Source organism: Triturus cristatus, chromosome 7 (genome assembly GCF_964204655.1).
Source record: "Triturus cristatus chromosome 7, aTriCri1.1, whole genome shotgun sequence".
NCBI classification, from domain to species: domain Eukaryota; kingdom Metazoa; phylum Chordata; class Amphibia; order Caudata; family Salamandridae; genus Triturus; species Triturus cristatus.
The window spans coordinates 1,647,122,686-1,647,146,078 of record NC_140590.1 but is presented as its reverse complement, the minus strand read 5'-3'; the positions used below and the strand labels follow the sequence as shown (position 1 = coordinate 1,647,146,078).

The following is a 23,393-nucleotide window of genomic DNA, read 5'->3' as shown; positions in this document are numbered from 1 at the left end:
AAAGATAAAGTAAAGTGTGTCTGTGATACCTGCACGCCCCGATTGTTCCGAAGCAGAGAGTTGGTTGCAGAGATGCAAGGAAATAGGCATGTCTATCCTTTAAGCGTTACAGCGCAGCTATAAGGCAGAGGGGCATAGCTGCTGAAAACTGCGTAGTTCCACACTGTCCAACATGCGTGATTGTGAGTAGCTGAGAGTGTCACCGATGAATGGCTCCATCAGTGTTAGGTCATGTGCCTTCTTTCAGGCACAACAACAGGGAATAGAGGGGCATGGGGTGGATATACATACAGACATGTGGGGCACAAACAGATGCTTCTTGATTGAATGATGGGGGGGGGCTTAGTGAAAAATATGGCCTGTGTCCTTCGTCACTGGGTTTTACGTATGGCAAACTGGAGTATCGGTTATAATATGCAGGCATCGCTTCTCGGTTCCGGTATGAAGGTACATACAAGCGATCTTGTGCCTGGAACAAAGCTACAGTCTTGGTACTTAGGATTGAATGTACTTTCGGCCATTCAAATCTGTAATTAAAATATAGTTATATAATTGCATGTTACCTTTTTCAGCTCCATATCTATCGGAGCCACCATAGCGAACCGTGTGCCTTTTAACTCAAAGAACGATAGCTCCCATCGGACATACAACTGCCTACTGCGTACCTCTACTGCGACATGCATGCAACGTGATGTCTTACGCATAGCTGCCAAGGTTTAAAATTGCTATGTGTGACATTTTCATAACTTCAGTGTAATTATGAGTGACATTTCAATGACTATGAGTGACACTTTCGCACGAGCAAAATAAAGCAATGAAGATGGGGGAAATATATAAATATCTGAAATTATACCCATTTGAGCAATAAGAAAATCCAAGAAAATTTTAAAACTGCAGCAAAGCACCAGAAATCATTGCCAGCCTATGGTCCCCTACCTGCCAGCAATCAATCGGGAGAACATCAGGACCCTAGGGCCTCTCTCTGTCCATGTAACGTGGGACCCCCGGCCTAACAGGAAGGATGTGTGAATCGTCAACATGAACAAGACAAGTTACACAGGGATCCAGGTATCTCAGCTGCCTGTCACACAGTGTCAGTCAGCTGACTTGCAGGCAGACAGGCTGAGCACCATTTTCCATTATCCTCACAGGCTGAGGCCGGTGCAATAATCTCCCATACAACATAGCCGAAATTGTCAGAAACCTATTAAAATTACCCCCATGTACGTTTGAGAAACAAAATCGCAAACTTAATGTGGCCAGAATGTAAACACACACGCTTGTCACAGCCTGGGCCTCTACCGGCAGCCACGCCTGCAGCCATGCCAATGCAGAACTTCTGAGTGAGTTTAACACGTCATGACCGGACTGGCACCCCACTGGCTGCAGGCAGCTGCTGATCACGGGCCTGACTTTGGCGAGTAAATGAACATATAATGTGCCCGAGCCATGAACAAAATGGCAGAAATGCAAACGGGCTACGCTTCATCAGGCAAGGAACCATATTTGTTATCTTAGTAACAAAGTGTAGTGGCTCAGCAAACCCTATTTTTCAAATTCAAATGTTAGCACCCATTTGTCAGAATTATTCTCTGCACTGTGACTCCAGACAAGCTGTCTTAGCTTGTTTTCTATAGCCAGATATGGGTGTTGTGCGCAGAGAATTTTACTTGCCAGGTTGAACAGCTGACTCTGTCCCAGTCTTATAGTATTGGTCTTTCACAGGGACAAGGCCGAAGTGTTACACAGGGGTCTTCACAACACGTGATTTCACTCCACTGACTCGGTCTCTGTCACTTGAAAAAATAGCAGAAATGCAAACAGGCAACGCTTCAGCAGGCAAGGAAGCCTGTATGTATGTTATCATAGTGCATAGCAGGCGCGCAATGCCCATTGGGCTTAAAGGGCTTCAGCCCCCTTGTCCTGTGTCACCCGTCTGAGACAGCTTCCCGGGCACACGCACAGCCGCACCCGAGTACTTCACAGGTCTTTAAAAGACCATTTAGTTGTTAATGAGGCTTTGTTGTGTATTTAACCTCTTCTTAGAGCCCCTGCTACCTATTGCTAGAAGACTTAGCCCCCTTTCTGAAATTTTTAGTAGCCCCCCCACCGAAATTTGACTCTAGTTGTGCCTGTGGTGCAGAGTAACGTGCACAGCATTCCCTCTGTACACACTAGTGACTGATTTAATGCAATCGTTTTTTTACGAGCTGCAGGCGGTGAGAAATGTCTAAAATAAACTGCCTCCTTTCTTAAGTCATTGAAACAACTACATTTGTTTTCACATTTATGTCCCAATTAATTCCAACAAACTACGTTTTAAACAGATCTACATGCAAACATATGGCGATTGCTTTTCAGGAATATGTATTTCTAGATACTTACCAACGCGTTAGATCACACGACGTACACAAGGGCACAGTTGCAGTGCTGGGAGGCGCTTACAACCGGGGCAGTACTCGAACAGCCTCTTCCATGCGTGCGCACCATTTAATTTATGAAGTGCCTCTAAGGCCCAGCCGGGGCCTAGGCGTGCGTGCGTGCGCACCATTTAATTTATTATAGGAGGCCGGGTGGTGGGCGTGCGCACCATAACCATTTAATTCATAATGAAGAGCAGAAGAGGCTTGCTGAGTGAGGGGTCCCCTGGAGCGCGGGGCCCCCTCTTCTGCCTCGGACAGACTCACTCACCTGACCTGAGGGCTGGCCTGGAGCTTCAGACTCAGAGGCAGGCGCAAGCGGGCAGCACAAAAGGCAGGTCAAAGAACGATCCTTTTCAGTCTCTGGTGTTAGGCATAGCATGGCTGGGTCCTGGATGCCTCGATCACCTCAGGCTCACAAGTCTCACGCGCACTTTTAATTGCGGACGCTCCGCAATGCGCATGTCTGACAACAAATTCAAATGGCATTGGTCATCAGCCCCTGTCCCACCCTGAAGACCTCGCAGACAACGTGAGCATGCGCACCCCCCACACACCACAATTTAATGAATTAATAAATATCCTCAGTCAGAGGCCCGGCCGGGGCCCGCGCACCATTTAGTGTATGTGTGTGACCTTGAGCAAATCACTTCGTTACCCGGCCCGTTCACTATTTGCACATCGCGCAGGATGACGCGTGTAGAGTTGGCGCATAACACAAACACCTTTTTTTCAATATAATATTATTAAAAGAAAGGCACGGTAATACTGCGGGTTGTCTTGTCGCCACCCCTAGTCACTGGACAAGTCGCTATGGCACTAAAGGCTCAGAGGCCCGGCTAGGGGCCCCCGCTTGCGTGCGCAACTGCAACCATTTAATTAATTAAGAGCGCGAGCCCTCTGTGGCTTTCTGAGTAGTGTGAGGGGGGCGGGGGGCCCCGCAATGAGGGGGGCGGGGGGCCCCTGGAGTGCGGGGCCCACCGAGGCTTGCGTGCGCACCATTTTATTAAGAAGCCGCTAGCCGGCCATTTAATTCATGACGAGGCTTGCCAGGTGACTGCGAGGGGGCCCCTGGAGCGCGGGGGGCCCCCCCGCACTGCGGGGGCTGCGGGGGCCTTTGTTACGCCCCTGCATTGGTGTCTTTCTTCTGGAAAGCAGCACAGAAACCCAGAAACAAGGCCCTTTTCTTTCAGTAGACATGGCTACTAAGGAAATTCATCGCCTTATGCACGTTTTGAGGAAGATCTTCTTTGATAAGTGAGATACCAGGGAGGAGGGATCTGCTTTATCCAATTTAATTTCTGAATGGGCAAAAGAATGGCTTATAGCTCTTGGTCCATATTCTAAACATAAATTTCAAAAGATTTGGGGGCTGTCAGAAGGTTCATCTCGGTGTATGGGAAGCCCCAAATAAATACCAACACGATGCAGTTCAATTGAATCCCTACAGAACGATACAGGCTTTTTCTGTAGTGTTGTCCATTCTGATCAGGACCGGAAACCCATCCAATTAATGGGGAAACAGATATAGAACTTGCGGGATCATGTCCATGCTCTAATTGGAAGACCAGCGCTGCTCTCCAAGAGACCACTGACCGTGAGCTGAAGTGGGCTCCAAAGCTGTGCTTCATCCTACCCCAAAGGCATCTGATTTAACTATACACTAGCTTGACAGATGCAAGAGAAACCTCAAATCACACGGTCGAACATCAGTCCCCACTGTATATTCTAAAGATCATTGAGACTACTGTAATTTTCACGTCCCCATTTTCACTGGGCCTTGGTGTACTTTTGACCGTGGCCCTTGGGTGATGATTGCGGACGCCCAGCACTGAATCCTCAGCCCTCCCTTTGACATTATGTTTATATTCTTGTGCAGCTGTTGAATTAAGGATCTTAAAGTTGTAGCCATTTTCACAGGAAGGAAGACCAAGCCAAGGCCCATTGGAAACTGTGTTCAAATATTAGTCCTGCACTCTTAACAGGTAGTATTACTCCCACTTGAAACTATTATCATGTTTTCTGTAACTGATCAGTGATGAGGTAATAAAGCAACCAATCACCAAGATATGGGGGCATATGTATCAAAATCTCCATTTGCGAATCTCAAATAGCGATTTTTTGAGAATCGCTATTTGAGAATTACAAAACGGGATGTATTTAAAAATTCGCACATATTTTGAGAATTCTTAATATTCCTTAATTGCGATTAGCAAATTGCGAAATCGCAATGAAGGAATACCTTCCCATTCATTCCTATGGGCCAGGAGGCCGATAGCACTGATTGGGAAGTCATTCTCAAATTGCGAATCGCAATTTGCTAATCGCAAATTGAGAATAATTTCAAAGGTGTAAGGGTGTCATGATGACACCCTGATGCACGCCTGAAATTAGCATGTGTGCACATATGGCACACATACATGCCCTAAGGGCATGTATGTGCGCCACATGGCATTTTGAAAAATGCCAAAAAGTGCATTTTTCAAAGAAATCGCAAATTACCACCAACTTGAAGTTGGTGGTAATTTGCGATTTCTTAAGGAGAAATCGCACAACTTGGGTGCGTGTTACATAGCATTTAAGGAATCGCAATTTGCGATTCTTTAAATGCTTACGCAAAATTAAGAAATCGCAAAATTAGCGATTCCTTAATAATGCAATGCTAAAATGGCTCATACATCTCATTTTGCGATTTTGTATTCGCAAACGCTGAGTTTTTGCGAATCGCAGTGTTTGCGAATACAAAATCGTTTGATACATATGCCCCCTGGTTACATCACCCATTCCTTCCCCTGTAGAATTCCTCTTTGTCGAAGCAGCACCTTCATAATCACCCTCTGCAATGCATTTGGGCCACAGTGCAGAACTGTGGATTGTATAGGTAATTAGGAGCCACAAACTCGAGGCAACATTGGTCTGCCTTACAAACAAGGATGTGATGATACACACCTTGTTCAGTAACGCCCAGAATGCCCCTGATTAGGGGAGTCGAAGGATCTTCGGTAGCGTCTGCTATTTTTAAGTGCATGATGAGAATAAGATGGTTGACACCTGTCAAGCCTGGTAACAACTTGCAGCCCCATGAAGATTTCTTCACAGGAATTAAGATCCACAATTCACAACTGTTCTGCCCCCACCAAGGTTCTGGCAAACGCATGGGAAACAGTCTTTCCACCGCAACTGTCACATAACCAAACCGCATACCTCTCGATACATTTCTGGATTTTTTCCATAATTTCTTGATGCATGATTGCCGTCATTTACACTTGGCTTTTGTAACCCCTGAATATGAGATGAGGATTCCTGTTTTGGATTTCGATCTGGAAAGTGGACGAGGAGAGAAGTAAAGACTGATTTCTTTGGGTATACCATTGGCCAATGTTGTGCCATCTGGGTTTGAATTGTTCTCTGGCAGTCCATCAGAAGAAGGCTACATCTTGTGCTGATCTTTCCTTGGCTCATCATAGAGCATTTTCAGCTCTGTGGTGTATAGAAATGCCTGTCATGATGTGCGAATCTCACGAGGGTTCCATAAATTATTTTTTAAGTCTAGATGAGAGACTTTAGCCTTGGTATTCTAGATATGGCATCAGAAAGCGTGCTGATTTAGAACTTCAACAATTGAATAAACTCTAAAAGAAAGACAGTGAATCGGATATAGAGTCGTGCCCCTCAGTCCTCAATTAACGCTTCACGCTCATTTGGAAAGTCCAACAATCAACTGCATTAAATTCATCAGAAGGGCTAAGAGGCCTGATTGTTCAAGCGCCATCTTTATCTAAGATGTGGCAGGCATCATCAGCAACCTTCAGGGTGGTGTCTTTGGAAATGTAGGCTGGATTGAAACCCTCTTGATACCAGTCACTCCAGCAGTGCGTTGCTTCCTGTAAGAAGCACATTAAGATAAGTTCTACCACAGGTTTGAAAGGTGTTTGTGTGAATCTGAGTCTCATAATGTTGCAGTTATCCTTTACAGTCAGTGTGAATTCATTTGTCTGGTTCCCAGTTTGTTCTGCTCCAAAAGTACTCAATGGGTCTTATTTAGAGTTGCTGTATTAGGCTGGAAAAAAAAACGTGTAACACTGTGGACAGGACATCTGCCTGTTTTGTGGCTGATGATTGTTAAACACTAAAAAAGAGGCACTATAGGGAATATTTATGAGTTTGTGACTTTTAATGGAATACGGTGCATTCCTGTCCTTGCCCCTGCGCTAGCGACGTTTTGGCTGCCTGGCTCCAACACAGGCACCCTAGCCCCTTAGTACAAGGGTGCCTGTGTTGCATGCAGGATTGTTTTTGTGCAGGAAGGGGCACCTTCCTGTATAAAAACAATCCTGAGATGCAGAATGCAGCACACATAGAAAGAGGAAGTAACAAGAAGAAATAAAGATATTTCTCCTCATTATGCCTCCCCTGGGATGGCGTAGCATTTTGGTGCATTCCCAGGTTTATCAGTTCTGGTAAACCTGAGAATGCATAAAAAATCATGGGAACACTCACACAATGCCTGTGGAATGCCTTTGCAGGGCAGAGTAAGGCAACGCAGCGAGTTGCGCTGCATTGTATTACTCCAGATTTATGAAGCCAATCAGGGCCCCCCAAAGTGGCCTTGTGTGACTTCATAAATCTAGGCCTGGGAGGAGTTCATGAAGTTCCGCATTGACCAAAAAACTTTGCTGCGCTATGCGTAGTTCCGAAAGTGGCCAACTGCGTTAGGTCATGCTGTTCGTGCTGATTTTTAGCTCCGGGTGTTTGTCCCGCGCTGAAAAATCAGTGCGAACTGCACCATACGCAGTGCAAGAGGGCGCTGCTTCTTTCTGTGTCTTGAGACGATGTTCTACTTGAAGGGCAGCTTCCTCAATGTGATGAAAGGTTTCTCAACGCGAGCGGTAGCGGCCATCTTCGACCGACTGTGTTGAGAAATCTCGCCGGGAGGTGGTCTGGAGTAAGATCTTCCTTGCTCGCGCTTGCAAACTTAACTTTGGTGAGTGAGGAAAAAACTCTGCTCCACTACGCAGAGCGGAGTTTTTTGGATCTTCGCGTGCTACGTGAAGTGTGGAGTGGAAAAAATGACGTAAACTCTGTGAGCGGAGTGGAATTTCACTCCCCGGCCTACATAAATCCCATTTTTGAGTTGCAAGAGAGAGGCAACTGGGCTCATAAATATGCCCGTATGATTTCACACCTCAAGCACCCATTCTTTAAGAGGCGGCCTGTCTACATCACTTGATATGGCATCTATGGTGTCACTTGAGAGACTGAGAGAGGCGCATGTTTTTAGTGATTTTCATGAGTGAGGTGATAAATTCTTTCTAACTGAGCCTAGATTTAGGATTTGAAGAGTTGATTATTCTAGTATCAAAAGGCTGACAGGCACTCAAGCAAGGCATTTTGCAATGATTGCGCTTGGAACTATCTGCTGGTTGCTTTTGTTTTTTTAAACTTGAATGTGAAATAAAAATATGGGGGCAGATTTATAACGGACTTGCGCCACTTTTACGCCGCCGTTGTGTCACTTTTGTGATGCAGCGGCGGCGTAAACCCTGCGCCATGTTGCGCCCCATTTACAACGTGACGCATCTAGGGAGATGCGTCACGTTGTAAAGCTTGCGCCAGAAGTAGGCGTTCCTGCGCAGGGGGGGCGTCCCGTCGCAGAAACGCCTCTTAAAAGTGGCTGAGTGAAATCTACAAGATTTCACTCAGTCACTTTTGAGCCCATGCTGCGTCAAAACCCTGTGCTTGCTTGAAGCAGGCGTAAGGATTGACGCAGCATTGTGAAGATAGGTCCCCCCAAAGCATTGCTGGAGCTGCGTCGCGCTTGCGACGCAACTCCAGCAATGCGCCACTTTTACGGCACAGATGCGTGACGCATCTGTGCCGTTTTTGCCCCATGGTGCGCCGCATTGTAAATGCGGCGCATCCATGGTGGCGGAGCTGTGGCGCACAATAACTGGCGCATCCCTGCTGATATGCAGGGATGCGCCAGTTATTATAAATCTGCCCCATGATTTTTATGGAACCCTATGTGATATGTGATGCTCCTTTGGTGTACCTAAAGCTCCTTTGCAGTATTAATGGTGCTCTGTGCAGCTTGAGCGTTTCAAGTCAAAAGACTTGTTGACATTCTGGATTTATGTTCTATGAGTTGTTATTGGCACTCTCCCCTCAGTATTACGGAAAAACAAGAATGTCCATTTTCTAAAGATTTGGGAGGCAATGAGTGAGACTGTTTTATGGAGAAGTGGCTTTATCTTGTTAATGGCATAGGCGAGGCTCTCTGCATAATGATGTATGTCTTTTTTAGCAAATACCACGCATTATTAGCCAGTCGAATTGATGACTAGGTATTAGGGTGTAGGTACATCGAGTTTAACACGTCTTATGAGTTTCCTTAGACGATTGATTGGACGTCTATCTGTATTTTAAGAAATAAGATTTTGGCCTTGCTGATGCGTGGGGTTTAGTGACTTCTTTCTGACTGGCCTGCAGAACATTTCTCACTGATTAAGTTCAGCTGTAGGCCTGTCCCCACACTGTTCAGACCTTTTAATTTTGAGGCTTAGTGGTGCCCGCCCATTAATAGGGCTGGATGTGGTGTTGTAATAATGAAAGTTGATGGACTGACGTAACATGCAGCACTGTGATCTTTGTCATGAGATAAATATGAATACATTTAGCTTCTAGATTTCTAGAAGGAACTAGTCCAGCTGTTTGAGTTTTTCTCCTTTTGATTTTATTGACATGTGTCTTACCATCTTGAAGCTTGCTGTGATAGTCATGTCAATAGAGAAGTCTATCTCTGGGATTATCGTTTCAGCCAAAAAAGCGTTCTATGCTGAGGGTATTTGCTCAAAGCGGGGGCTCTTTCAAGGTCATTGGTCCTGATAAGGCGTTGTCTGGTAATGCAAACCCCTCACATTTGTACTTCAGGTTCTAAATCCTGTAGAGAATCTACAGGCAGAACCAGTATGATGGAGGAAATTTCGCAGGCTAATTCTCCACCACATTTACTACATCGTTTACGACTGAACTCTAGATTATGCCATAATACAATCCTCTTGAGAACTTTTATCTGTAAATGTGTCTCACTAACTTCAGTGGGACATTTAAAACTTCCCTGAAAGGTCTACCTATTCCTTAGTAGACACACTCTACATGCTCAGACCGCTATCCCTTTGTGAAAATTGACCCTGATCGCCATGGCAAGTGAACCATTGAGAAAAGAAAATCAACATAAATGTACAGGTCAGCACACATCACTCATTTCACTGTTTGTTTACATTGCTGCATAAAGTGACATTTTGTCCCATTTGTGTTCCAGCCACAAAGAAATCCCTGACGTACTTCAGTCATACTTACAAAGCAGACTTACAGGAAGTCACCTTTGACCAGCAGGAAGTAGAACGCATTTTCTATGGGAGCTTCCACAAGGTTAGTGATGGAGAGAGCACTATTTTGTTTGCTGTAGTTTACGTGGTTTGATGGGTGCTTCGTTTCATGGACCAAGGGACAAGATCTTTCCTCATCACACCCAATCAGATCAGTTTTCTCACTGAAACGAAGAAATGTTCCGCGTTCTTTCAGTTGTTGCCAGTTTTGGACCAACATACCAATCGTGACTTTCACAATAGTCCCACTTATGTAGTAATGGAAAGCAGTGTTGTAAAACAGGCCCCAACTTCTTTTACCAGTAAAGAGGCATACTTGAGTGAGTGTACGCATAGCAGAATTCATTGCTGAATGAGTGATCGGGTTGATCCAATGGCTGCCTGCAATTGAAATTGGATATAAGGATGAATAAATGAGTGCATGCACGTGAATAGATACATATCAGCATTTTAAGAGATTAATTACGATCTCTTTCATGAATGTGTGAGGGATTATCCTTATGAATCAATTGGATATTATATAAAAAAAGAGTGGTCATGAATGGACAGGATAAAGAATGAAGGATAAATGCATGAGTGGTTTATTGAGTCTTCAAATAAGAGAGCTGATGGATCAATGTGTTTGTGGGTGTGCCACTGCTTAACACCTGCAAGAGATCTTGAGCCTTCATTATGTCCCACACTCTGCTGCTGTACACCCCTAATGGGCGCGTCAAGCATTCTGCCTCCTATAGCATGCTCGCTGTGCACTGTGCAGGCGCGACTGTGTGGTCTGTGATCAGCAAATGGCTGAAAAGTGGACAGGCTATTGGAAGCTGCTGGTCTGGCTTTCACTGTGGGTGGAGGCCTCATGCCAATGTCAAAGTGTACCAGGAATCCCCACTGTAGTGAGTGAGTATCCCTGCCTGAAGAGCAGGGCACAAGTCGTGGGTGGAACTCACCCACCCACTATTTTCACAGGGTGGACGTTGTCCCCCCTGCCAGGAAGATGGGCCTCATTAAAACATGCCGATTGTGTCCTGGTGAAATTTGCAGACACCGGGACGCAATAAGCATGTTGTCCGCTTCTGTGCAAAGTGCAGGCGGTGAGGGGTCTTTCTTATCTGAGACTACAACAGGGCCCAGTTTAAAGGGCCATCATCCCTCCTTTTGTTCTAGTAGGAACCTGGCTGGGGGGTATTTGGGGCCTAACACCCAGATGCCTATGCAATGGAGGGGAAAGAAAGGCACACAACTTATCCCCTTACAAATGCTTAACAGAAACTACATCTGGGGGGCATGTTTTTTATTTTGTATTCAGGTCCTGTATACAATATGCATGCACTGTGAGAATGTCAGATGTATCAGTCTGTATGAGTATTCACACAAATAACAATTTTAATACCACTATTTTTATAATTTTATTCTTTTATAGCGCTACACATCCCATTTTAGGTTGTCAGAACTCTTTGCATCATGCACATATTATGCATTGACGAAAAATCATACAAGTGTGCAAATCAATATAAAGGATGCGTTGCATAAGGCAATGAGGGTTACAAGGTGTAGGAGTTACATACTGCCCTCACCGGTAGGCACTACGTGTCAAGAGTGCATGGCCAGGAGAAACAAAGACAGGATTTCAAATTTAATGCTGTGCTTGGGTTGTCTGTGCCGATAAGACATTATTACTACCCAAAGAGCTCCTTTTTAGCAGTCTAATAGCAACAACAGGTTGGGGAAAATCAATAAAGTCTAAACCACAGCCAATGGAATTATGCGGCTGCGGGGGTCCACATTTTTCAGCAGTTATGTCTAAATTATGCAGAAAACAAGTAATGCAGCACATTTTGTGATAGCATTACTTCATCATTTTGTAATTTATACAGTGTTAACATTGTCTGGGGAAATATTTTACCCAATTAGTACTAGTTTAATACCCAAATACAGCAATAATTAAACTGAACGATGACCAGTCAACCATTGCAAAGGGCCTTCCACTGCGCAAGGATACATGGCGCCACGTTTGGAGTAACTTTTGATCCGTTCCAACTAGAAACAGGTTTTGTGTTAAAATCTGCAGATTATGCAGCTGATGATTAATTATGTGGAAAGTGTGACAAATCCATAATTATGTGGAAAACGCTTCAGCTTGGTACTCACACAAATCCAGTGGCCCTGGCTAAACCCACCCTTTGCAGTTTGCATGCAGATCCTTGATGCCAGTTCATAGCTCATTGTGCTATATTTGAACTGCAATTTATGAACTGAAAGTAACAAAAAAGATCACAGTGTTCAAAGCACTTACCTATCTACTTAAAGTAAAAATCTCTAATCTGCATGTTACGGGATGTGCTTTTCAGAATACACAATAACTTTCTGTGCTGCTTTATGAGTCGTGACATCTTTTTATTTCTCCTGTTTTACATTAACAGTTATTTCTTTGTTTTTAATTCTTGGCACATGAGGGTGGAGGATAGGTTGCAGGTGGAAGCCACATGCCAGTGAGTTGCTATTTGCACTCTATCTATGGGTTAGATTGATGGAAATGTATAGCTGGTGGAATGGGCTAGAATACCAAATGCAGTTTTCGACTTGCATTTTTATGATAATTGTCAAAGTGGGCTAAAATTGTCAATGGATACAATGGTGATATGCTGGGTAGGTATATAAATTGTAAAGTTTGATATGCACAATTATAGTTTATAGCATTTTTTTCCTCAAATTTCTTTTTATTGAGCATTTTTAGAAACAACATACAGTTTAGCATGTCAAATATTTCCCATTAGCCATGTTAGAGCAATAGAAGAAGTACAGATGCATTTCTGACAGGTAAACAGTCAAACACAATGTCTGAACATTCCAAGTGCTCAACTCTCTAGAAAGAGCTGGAAAGCCCAGAACAACCCCCTCCCCTAACCACCCTAACCCATTCACCCCCAGTCAACAGTGACTAGGTGTGGTGGAAAATAAAAAAAGAAGAAGGAGAAAATAAAGAACTGAAGGAAAGAAAGGCAGGGAAGAAGGCTTATTGGCCAAGAGGAAGGGAAGGGATTTCTCAGAGGGCTTTTCACCGTGTGGAATGATTGTGTGTCTGGGGGTGGGGTGCTTCAATCGGGTCTGTGCCGACTAACTTTGGGAAGATCCTAAGTGTGCCCATCCAGCCTCAGAACTGTTAGAGGTGAAATACTCCAACTGTAGGGGGACATGTTGTCAAGGGAATACCCTGGGATAGGTATGACACCAGAGGGCCCCAGCATCCCTCAAAATCTTTAAAGTTATCCTGAAAGATGTCTGCCATTCTTTCCATTGTAAGCGCCCTCCATAATCGGCCATGCCATTTAGTCAGGGCTGGGGCATCTTTTTTCTTCTATGCTGCCGCTTTTGCTAATTTCCAATAACAAAGCGGGGCGACCCGTTGTCCCTCAGAACCTGGGTATAACGTTTATTAACAAAAAATGGTTCTGTCTGGTTCTCAAGAGTTTATTTTGTCAGCGCACCAAGTGTCGCATAACCCAAATATTCACAGGGCATGAATATCACACACGCCTAAACACATGTAAATAGTTATCAGGAATAATCACAATAACACAGTTTGTGCATATCCACTTTTCATTTTATCTGAATTACTTCATTCAAGTATATTCATTTTTTCAAGAATACAAAAAGGCTGTTTGCAATAGGTGAAATATATACAGTGCTCATGTGACATATGTGCTTAGTGAAAAAATTGGTGCAGTATATACAGGGTGGTTCAGGATTTATGTTCAAGGAAAAGGACAACGTTTCTGATGGCCAGACTCATAAGCATGAGACCTGCTTGCTGCTTATGCTCCTCTTGGTGTGCAGGGCCTTTGTTGGTCTGAGTCTTGTTTCTATCGTCGACGTTTCGACCCAGGTGTGCTCCCTTCAGTAGTCACTTCGGGTCTTCATCAGGACATGGTGCGGGGGGGGAGGGGGTTATTTGGTTACATCCTAGTCCAGACCAGAACGTAATCTGGCTACGTGTTCCTATAAGTGGCACCCGTCGGAAGATTCTGCAGGGACCTTGGCGATTGGTTAGCTGAGGTCTAAGTTGACAGGAGGGTTAAGTCAGCAACGGAAGAGCAGGCATCAGTCCTGCTACACCACTGTGAATACGTTCTGGTCTGCACTTCCGCCAGCTGTGTGAAATGTTGTGATTTATTGTTAAGTTCAAAGGCTAGACCAAAGGGGAAATTCCATCTATATCTGATTCTATCTGCCTTCAGTTTCTCAGGTACAGGCCTGAATTACTGGCAGCGAAGAAGGGTGGCTTGCGCTAGGTCCTGATGGAAGGAGCAGGAGTAGACCTGGAAGGCGACCTCATCTTTTTTCCGGGCAGCCTGCGAGATTGCTTCCTTTACCTTGAATGAGTATAGCTTGACCAGGACGTCCCTAGTGCGTCTACGATCCCCAGTGCTTGCCGTCCCACTCTGTGGACTCTCTTGATTTTAATTTTTGTTTGGCCTGGCCCCAAGACCTCTGTGAACAGTCCAGTAATGAATGCCTCCAGATCTTGCCCCTCCGCCCCCTCCTCCAGATCCTGAATCCGTAGTTATCCTGTTGGGATCTATTTTCCAAAACTTAATCTTTCAAGTTTGCTGCTTGCAGCTGCAAGCAGAGCTCTTGTAGTGATTCTCTGGTGTCTGATGCCTTTTTGTTTAATTCTTGCATCTTAGATTCTAGGTCTAGAGCTCTAGTGCCTACTCAATCTACATCTTGTTGTTGGTACGCCAAACAATCAGAGCGGTCTGCTTTTAGTTGTTCCAGGTTTGCAGTGGTGTATACCCCCTCACTCAAACCATGCGTCCGTAGTTTTTCTATCTTGAAGGTCATTATCTGTCCATGGATTGATACTGTTCAGAGTCCTGTCTTGTCCATCACAGTTGAGCCCGTAGTCCGCTGTTTCTCACTTCCACGTTCTTTGGGGAATCGCCTTTCAGCCTCTGTACCACGCTCTGTCACTGTCGTTGCGAGATCAGCACCCTCGGCCTCGCAGGTGTCCTACTTCTGGAGGTGTTACTCCTCTCCTCATAGGCCCACCTCACCATGTGGGAGTAGTGGTGCCAATAACTTCTGCAGAAAGCTACAGTGCTCGCAGTCCCTCGGCCTCCATCGTAAAGTCAGGCACACTCGTTTGTAGGCTGATGTTGTCTCATACCTGGCCTCGATCTTTGGATTACCTCTGCCTATTTAGCCCCTGCCGCTGCTGTAAGGTATGTGCCTTTCGGCCACTTGGGTGCCCCTTCTGTAAGCCGTTGCACCGCGGCAGTCCAGATTGGCGTCTTGAGGCTGAGCAGCGGCTCCCCGTCGCCTGCTGGTTTCGCTCACTGTTTCACCATAGATTCCTCGTTGCACAGTGCCGTATCTGATGAGTCGATCCTCATGGGTGGGGAGACTCGCTTCTCAAGTCCTGGTACTGGTCTTCTGTTTGTCTTGGAGGCTTACACGCTTCCTCTCCTCCTCTCTCGTAACGTCGCAGAGAAGCAACCCCCATCGCCATAATGGGCGGTGCCTTGGCCCTCTCGCTGGTCCCGATTCATTCCGTTGCCGGTGGCCTCGGAAGAAATGTCTGCATCTTCGCGATATTTCCGCGTGTTTGCGGAGATTTTTAACATTTTCGCGATAATTTGCGATAGTGAATTTTGCAAATCCCGCCCACCCCTAGCTGTGATGCCACTTCCTGTGATATCACACACGATGTCACGCACCATGATGGCATTTGCATGCTGCCTAACATTGTTATTCTTCCCTATTCTTTATTAGGACTTGTGCCCCGCTGAAGAGGTATGCCAATGGGTGCCATCCGGGAGCGCTCTGACGGTGTACTACCTTCTATGCGACACACTGTCAGTACACCTCCCAATAGGTTCTTTGCCATTGTGCTCGCCTCTGTAAAGCAGCACTGGTGGAATGGCAAAGTGTTTCCTCATTTTAATGGGCCCGCATACCCACAATGCCCATTCAGAGGGAGTTAAAAAGCACACCTGCTTCATTAATATGTATGAGACACGGCTCCTTTTATGACTCAAAATAAATTACTTCAATTGCATAGATAGAAGCCTGTGAGGGGCAGCACACCTACATCCCTGCATTCAAATTAAATGAATTCCTGCATTTTTTTCATGCAAATATATAGAGCAAAGGACTGCACAAGCTACCCAAATCTGTGCATAGAGCTTTGTGAATACCCCTAGACACCCCTAGTTTAGACCTTTCAATACAAGATTGCACTCAGTGTCTAAGTGTTTCTACAGGCCCTCTCGTGTGAGTCACACGAAGCAGCCTGTTTTTAAGCACATGCCAGGTGTGGTACGGTGTTCTGATTTGGAAAGATTGCAGCCTTTACATGAGCATGTGTGAGTTAATTCAAAAAAGTTCCTTTGTATAGCAGAACGTGTCCCATGCTGCTCCCTTTAGAATGTTCCTTTGAGATAGAAGAGATGTCAGGTTCAAATTTCCTGATGGCATGGGTATACAGCCCATCAAATGCAGCTGTTTTACTTTGCCCCATGGCAAGTGATGGCTGCCTCAACTAGCCATCACTTCGAACCAACCATGACTTTGTCAACAACTTCACAGTAATTGCCACCACTCAATTCCGGGCATTACCATAAGAAAAAACTATCGAAAAAAGAAAGCTATTCAGTGGGGTATATATTATTTAGCCTAAAAGAAGGGGCAAAACATGCTTTTAAATTTGGGGACACACCATACAGTAGTTAATTGGTTACAAACAATAAAACTGTTAGTCTAAGTCTGTTGTTCCTTTCTACAATCACATTTAGGGGGTTTGAGGGCTGGGGCAGAAGTCATCCTGCCACGGCTACCAGTCTGTGAGTAACATGGTTATTAAGAATAAAGAGTGAGACTGTGGGTAAATGGGCAAAAATCTTCCAGGGAGGACTGGGATAACAGTGGTAAGCCATGGACTAAAATGGAGAGATTGTACTAAAAAATTGTAGAAGTAAGCCCCCCCTCACTTTCTGTCTCCAAGAGATAGAAGAGAAAGGGCTGAGTTAGGAGTTAACTTACTACTACAGGTTGCACCAGTCGATGGAAGCATTGAAGGGCAGTTAAGGTGTAGGTAGGCCTGGGTTTTGGACTGTGGGGAATAGTTCAACAATGATTTCTCCGTTTCCAGTATTAAGCGTAGGGTCCATGAAAGGTCCTTCATGTGTGTTTGAGTCACTTCAATGGAAATATGCGAAGGGAAAACACCAGCGGCCCACTGCTCTCAGAGTAGGAAAAATAAAATGATAATAACGTGGTTATTATACTTTTTGTAGGTTCGGTGCTGGGTTAGGGTGGGCAGGGCTGGTGGCACAGGGGAAGGAGTGGTTTGTACACTCCATGTTCGCATGCCGTTTTGGGCCGTTCAAACAGTCATGCGCACTTTGCATGTTCCCCACCAGGCTGTAATGCACAGCCTGGTGAGGAACGTGCCCAGACTTCCACTGCCTGTCTGAGCACCAAACCAGGGCACTCAGACCAATCACAACACTGCATTGCAGCATAGGCTTAGGGGAGGCTGAGTGTGCTTCCTGGTCCGGTTTCGAGCAGAGGGACGACGTAGGAGGGACGCGTTGAGGAGGTAAGTGTTTTTTTTGTTTGTATTTTGTACCCTGCCCTCCCCCGACCCACCCACTTGTTATGGAGGTGAGAGAGACATCCCACCAGGAAGAGCATCTGAAAAATATACATACATTTGTGTTCATGCTCAACCTCTGGTTAGAGTATAGGCGGAAAAACATCTTTCATGAGATACTGTACAGTGTTATACAGAGCACAGGTACTCCAGCAGGCGATGCATTCAATGACGTGCCTGTGCAGTAATAAGGGCCCTCAGTGGTTTGAATTTATAGTCAGTATGTTTTATAGCCAGCATATACCCTTGCAGTGTACTTAGGTTTGAATTGAACAAGTTGTCATCGTGGATGGTAGGTGGAACTTGCTTGTCCCAATTTGGAGTCATGCCATATACAGTAGTTGTGTTTGCTAAAAGTTCATTCACTGGAGAATTTTTGGCCCTTGAGAGACATAACTAGCTTTGGAGTCCATTGCTTTATTACATTGAGTCTCTTGGAAAGAAAGGACTGCAACCAATTACAATGCCTATAGCAATACTGGGAAATCCAATAACACCTTAGAAATAATGAAGAGTAATGATCAGTGTCTTTTTCACTGCTTCAGCAGGAGACAATTTCAAAGGAAAACTGAAGGCTCTATTATTAAATGGTTTTGGGGCAGACACAATGTGGATAAATGAAGCTCTCTTAGACCTCGGAAGTCCCACAAGGGGAAGAATCCATTTTTTTCACTTGGGAGGTTTTAAATTACTATATTGCTACCCAGAAGAATGAAAGTTTCAAATGTTATCGATTTAATTCTCAGTATAAGGGAAAAAAGAGAGTGTTGATGAGTAAGTCTGTAGTAGAGTTAAGAGAGCATTTTGCATAATATGGACATTGATGGTTGAAAAGCCTCAAACCACGATGAGGTCGCATAACAAGAAGGTGTAGTGAAGATTATGAATTAGATCTCAAGATATCAGATGCCACAGAGAGAGCACACCCTATGGCCACTGCAGGTGTGCAAAGGAAGTAACTAAGAAAGAGTTAAAGAACAAGATGGAAGCGATAGCGAGAGTAACATCTGATGAGACAAGGAGCCAAGAAGAACACACAATTACAGATTGTGACCAAAAGGTTGAATTGTGATATTGACTAAGGGAAGTGCAGAATGTCACTGATGCCAAAGTACCTGCCATTGGTGAATAATATGAAAAGTCCTTAGTTGAAAGCTAGGTAATGGTTTGTTTTAGGACATAAGGGCACACTATGTAGAGGGAAGGTCTTGAAAGGAGGGGAGGGAAGTGGGACTGGTACCAGGACTCATAAGAGAAGAAGTGACCCTCATTGTGATGTGAACATAGATGATAATACTGTAAGGATGTTGGATGACATTTGTTCAATAACCTAGTGGCCGTCACCACTAGGTAGTTATAGTTAGGTGTACTTTTCCATAGAAAGAGTGTTTTTGGTTTGCTAACAACTTTGGCCCTGTTTGACAAATCTTCACAAAAGTCTCCCCTCCCCCCCAAAAAAAATTCAGCTACCTCAGCGCCTTCCTGGAAAGTTTTGGGGTGATCCATCACCCCTAAAAAAGGAGGTCCTTAAATGTAAATCCCCATGCATTTTCCATAGACTTCTTTAAGATGGGCTACAGCAAAAACTGATGAACGGAATTGCACCACATTTTGCAGGAAGGTAGATCTTGGTATGCAGATTGTGCTTTTAGTGATTCGGTGAATATCTGTACGATTGGGTCTTTATTTCCCTTGGAGCATCTCGCTCCCTCAGGAATCAGACTCCCGCGCGAGCAAGCGCTCTGATTGGCTGTCAGCAACATGAGAAAAATGTTGCTTGCAGCCATTACAGGACTCGAGGACTTGGTCCTATGGCCTGTAATTAAAAGTAAATAGTATAAGGGGGCAGGGTAAGGACACCCTGACATCTTAGGCCCTATGGGGAGACCCAGAGAGACCCCCCTGGGCCCAAAAGAAAAAAAAGATCGGCAAAAAATGCTGCTATTCTGCAAGACACTTGCTGGATCTGATGGGCTGAAATGTAACAAAATGGGGAGGGATCTGTGCGGACCCCTCCACGAGCCACAAAAGTCCCAGGCGAGCTCACCCCGGGGCTGATTACTTTAAGTGAGGTGCAATGATATAACTTGAGATGTCATCAATGATGTCATAAGTGATGTCATAGAAACGGTCATGAGTGATGTCATAAGTAAGATCATAAGCAGTGCATGGCAGGGGCATAAGTTATAGTTAGCTCCACTAACTATAACTGGTGAAATTCTATGTTTTTTTAGTTCAAAACGTTAATGTGGTCACTGACGAATTCACCTAACCATAATATATGAAGGAATGAGACTTGCAATAGAATTGCAACTGTTGGGATGGAAAATTCTTCTTCATGGTAATGGACGTGACCGCTTGCTCTGAGTGCGTAACTGTACTGATGTCTCGATCCCTAATGTTGATTTTTGCTGTCATAGGCCAACATGGATCATGCGTGGGCACTATGACATAGGCCTGTCTCGCGCATTATTGGACTAGGAGGGGTGCCCAAAGTGCTACCTTCATAAAGGTAGAAGGTTACTGCCTTCACCAGGAGTTAAGAAGCATGAGTTCAGTGGTGACAGGATACCATGTAGTGATCAATAGGAGTGAACATGTCCTTTTAACCTGTGTCACTGTAATGAGGCCTACAGGCTCACTCACTTTTTAAAGTTACTCTGCTGTGTGCTTAGCTCGCCCCTTTGTCTCTAGTGGTTGGATGTGAAGTGCTGTGAAGTGCAGGGGTGGTGACTCTACACTGGATGTATGTGTGTCTGTGAAGGGTACAAAACATGGATAGGGCAGTGCTGTGCATGGTGAGTGCATGCATTGGGATTATCTGTAGCTGCGAGGAGTACCATACATTAAGGATGTAGAGTTGTGCAGAATGTGCATAGTGAATGTATGTGTATGGTGTATGTGTGCCTGCAAGAGGCACACTACAGAAAGACTACAGTGCTCTGTTGTGCATGCAAATGTAATGTGTGCTGAGTGTATGTATACATGCATATGGTGTATGTGTGCCTGTGGATGGTACAATACATGGTGGGCCCTGAGTTCCATTTTGAGAGATGCAGGCCTACATTGTGAAGACATGAGTAGGCAGAGGAATTATCCCAGAAAAAATGGTGTATTACTGTGTTGCTGTGAGCTGGATGGAGCACACTGGGGAGGGGGGAGTGAGGCTCCCCTTGTAAACTTCAAAGGGTGCTCTTTGATTCAGTGACCACTCGCAAGGAATGGGCCTGGACACATCTCAGGAAGGAGATGGGGTTGATAATGGAATCATGAAGAATAGGGATATGAGCCCAAGATTAACCTCTTGATGCACATATCACTGTGGCTAACATCCAGGCCGAACAGATGGCTTTTCAAGAGAAAGAAGAAGAGGAATTATATGTACTTCAAAAGAAGCGGAAACCCAACATAAAACTTCATTGACCTAGACCCTAAACCACATTTGGTGTCTGGAAATGGACTCTAAGAAGGGGAGTTTGATACCCCATAAATTGTCATCTCCCAATCAGCTAGAAGGGCTGTGTGAAGAAGAGAAGCTCTGGAAGACTTTAGCTTGTGTCCGAGACTGGAGTCCAAGGCCTGGTAGCCTCTCTGCTAGGTGAGGGGACATCACTTAGGGAAACGAAGACCACCTGCCCTGGAGTCTGGATCACAAGCCTCTGCCTGCTTGCCAAGACCAGTGCGCCCTGTGAGGAAGAGGAGAGTGTTAGAGGAAGCAAAGTCCAGTGGGGAGCCCTGTTGGCTGTACATCCAGTGCAAGGTGTGAGGGAATGGCTGCTGCACCGAACGGTTCACTGCCCGTGTGCAGAACTGAGTCGGCAATCCCTGTATCCCAGGAGAGGGCTGCTGTGAAGATAGCTATGGAAGAGAGTGCTGTGCGCTAATGGTAGAAGCCGGTGTGGCACCGTTGCGGTGACCCTATGTGCCAGGAGAGGCCACTGTGGAAAAGACTGCCTTACAGAGAAGGGCAAAAGCTTGCACTACAACGTTGCAGCAACCCTGTATGCCTGGAGGGGCTGCTTTGGTAAAGACTGCCCTGCAGTAAGGGCCAAATCCTTACGAGCCTGCTGTGCAGCAATCCCATATGCCAGAAGGGGCTGCCAGGTGTACTTGTAACGTGTTGATCGGGTAGGAGCTCATAAACTGTGAGCAGAGGTGACCTGAAGGTCACTGGGAGCAATGAGGACGGTTACTGATCTGACCCCGTAGAACGAGTGAATACACCATGAGCATCACCACCCTAACTTGGGATTGAGGACAGAAGCATTAGAATCCCCCCCCCCCCATTCCCCAGGAAGTGCAGGAAAACCTCCAGTTACTGCCAGAGCAGGAAAGCAAAGTAGAGAGAGTGTGAGCTTGAGTTTGCTGAATGCAACCGCGGAATCCGCGTGCAGCCAACTCACATGTTCAAGAATGGAGCTGCTGTGAGTGCTCACAGATGGGGTACTCCCCAAGAAATTGCACGCTTCACTCCTGTTGGAGCGGGTAAGACTTCTTCTGTGTTTATCGTTTCTGGGGGGCACTCAGAGCTGAACACTCTGTGGCACTAATACACTTTTGACTTGACTTTAAGATTCAGAGTGGACTCTTGAAATATGGACTACTAGTTGAGCATTCCATGGATGTGGCCAATAGTGAATGCGGAATAACCCCTTTCACACTGTGAGGGAAGAGTGGGATAGGAAAATTGCCATTGCAACACCAGAACCTCGACCTCAAGGGGAAATGTCCTACTGTTTGTAAATGTTGAATTCTGCCTTTGAATGAGTAGATTTAGAAGTAAAATAATTCTCTTTTCTATAAAAGTGAGTATTTGGCAAGACATTGATTGATTACTACTGCTGCGCGCTCTTTGAGTTGTGAGCCCATGTCCACTAATCTGTATCCACAGTTTTTCCCCGAGTGAACCCTAGACTGCTCGTTCACATCTACCACTGAGAAGGGCTACTTGACCAAGTTGCCCAATATCCATAGTAGGTTGGGCCTCATGGCTTCAGGAGTGAAAGGCCTCAACCCGCACGATTGGCTCAGTGGCCCTTGTGTGCCCTATGGCCTTCTGAATGGTGTCATGACAGCAACCATTTGATATGAGGGCAGACGGTAATCACCATAAAGCCTGTAGGATGTACTTTATGTTTAAAGGAAGAGAAACACATACTAATATGCATGTAATGTAGAAAGGTATAGCATAATCATGAGATGAAAATTGTAGTTAATGCTAAATTTAAGAAAGCAGTTTGTGTAGAGACAGCAGCAGGGGAATTTGAGATAAACCAGGAATTATCAAATGTTTTTTTCCAAGAGATTGTGAGAATTATAAGAGATCGTGGTCTGAGTAATTCTTTAAAAGATGCAAGACACAAAGTCCACGTAATAAAAAAAGAAAACTTTATGAAGGGTACTTAACAAACAATATGCTGATGTTGTGATAGAATCAATTACATCATCTGAGTGATTGACTCTAGTTGTAATTTTGTAAAGAAGAGACACATCTATACAGAGGTGTTTAAGGATAAGGTCATTAAATTAGAAATTTTGGTGGACGATCAGCCATTGACTAAAATATCTTGGATACATTCAAATACATTTCTGAGATGATCTTTTATGATTGCACATAAGCAAAATGTGTAATGCAGAAGTATTTTCCTTTCTCCTTCCCTGATGGAGGGTTTGCCATTGAATTCAAAATCATGAAGATTAAATTAAGACCTTTCCAAAGGGTGGACTAGCAGACACCCTGCTCTAGTCATCAAGGCAGTACCTGCTCAGTGCATCGTACCTGGCAAACCTGATTGCTCTAACCATGACTCTTCCTTGCTAAACAGTACAAATAATAAAATATAAATAAGATATACATGAAATGCTGTCAATACTAAGGGGCCGATTCAGATTCCGGCAGGAAGGCTCTGACCGATGGTTGGAGCCCTTCCTGCCTAC

At 45.0% G+C, this 23,393-nt stretch overlaps 1 protein-coding gene across 2 annotated transcripts in view; it reads left to right on the top strand.

Moving 5' to 3' along the window:
* COL20A1 (collagen type XX alpha 1 chain) overlaps positions 1-23,393 on the top strand; it is a 537,383-nt gene that overhangs the window by 345,593 nt on the left and 168,397 nt on the right. For both annotated transcript variants that reach the window (XM_085619699.1, XM_085619698.1), the window contains exon 27: positions 9,742-9,851. In XM_085619699.1, the coding sequence (XP_085475825.1) occupies positions 9,742-9,851 (110 nt within the window). The remainder of the gene's footprint in view (positions 1-9,741; positions 9,852-23,393) is intronic.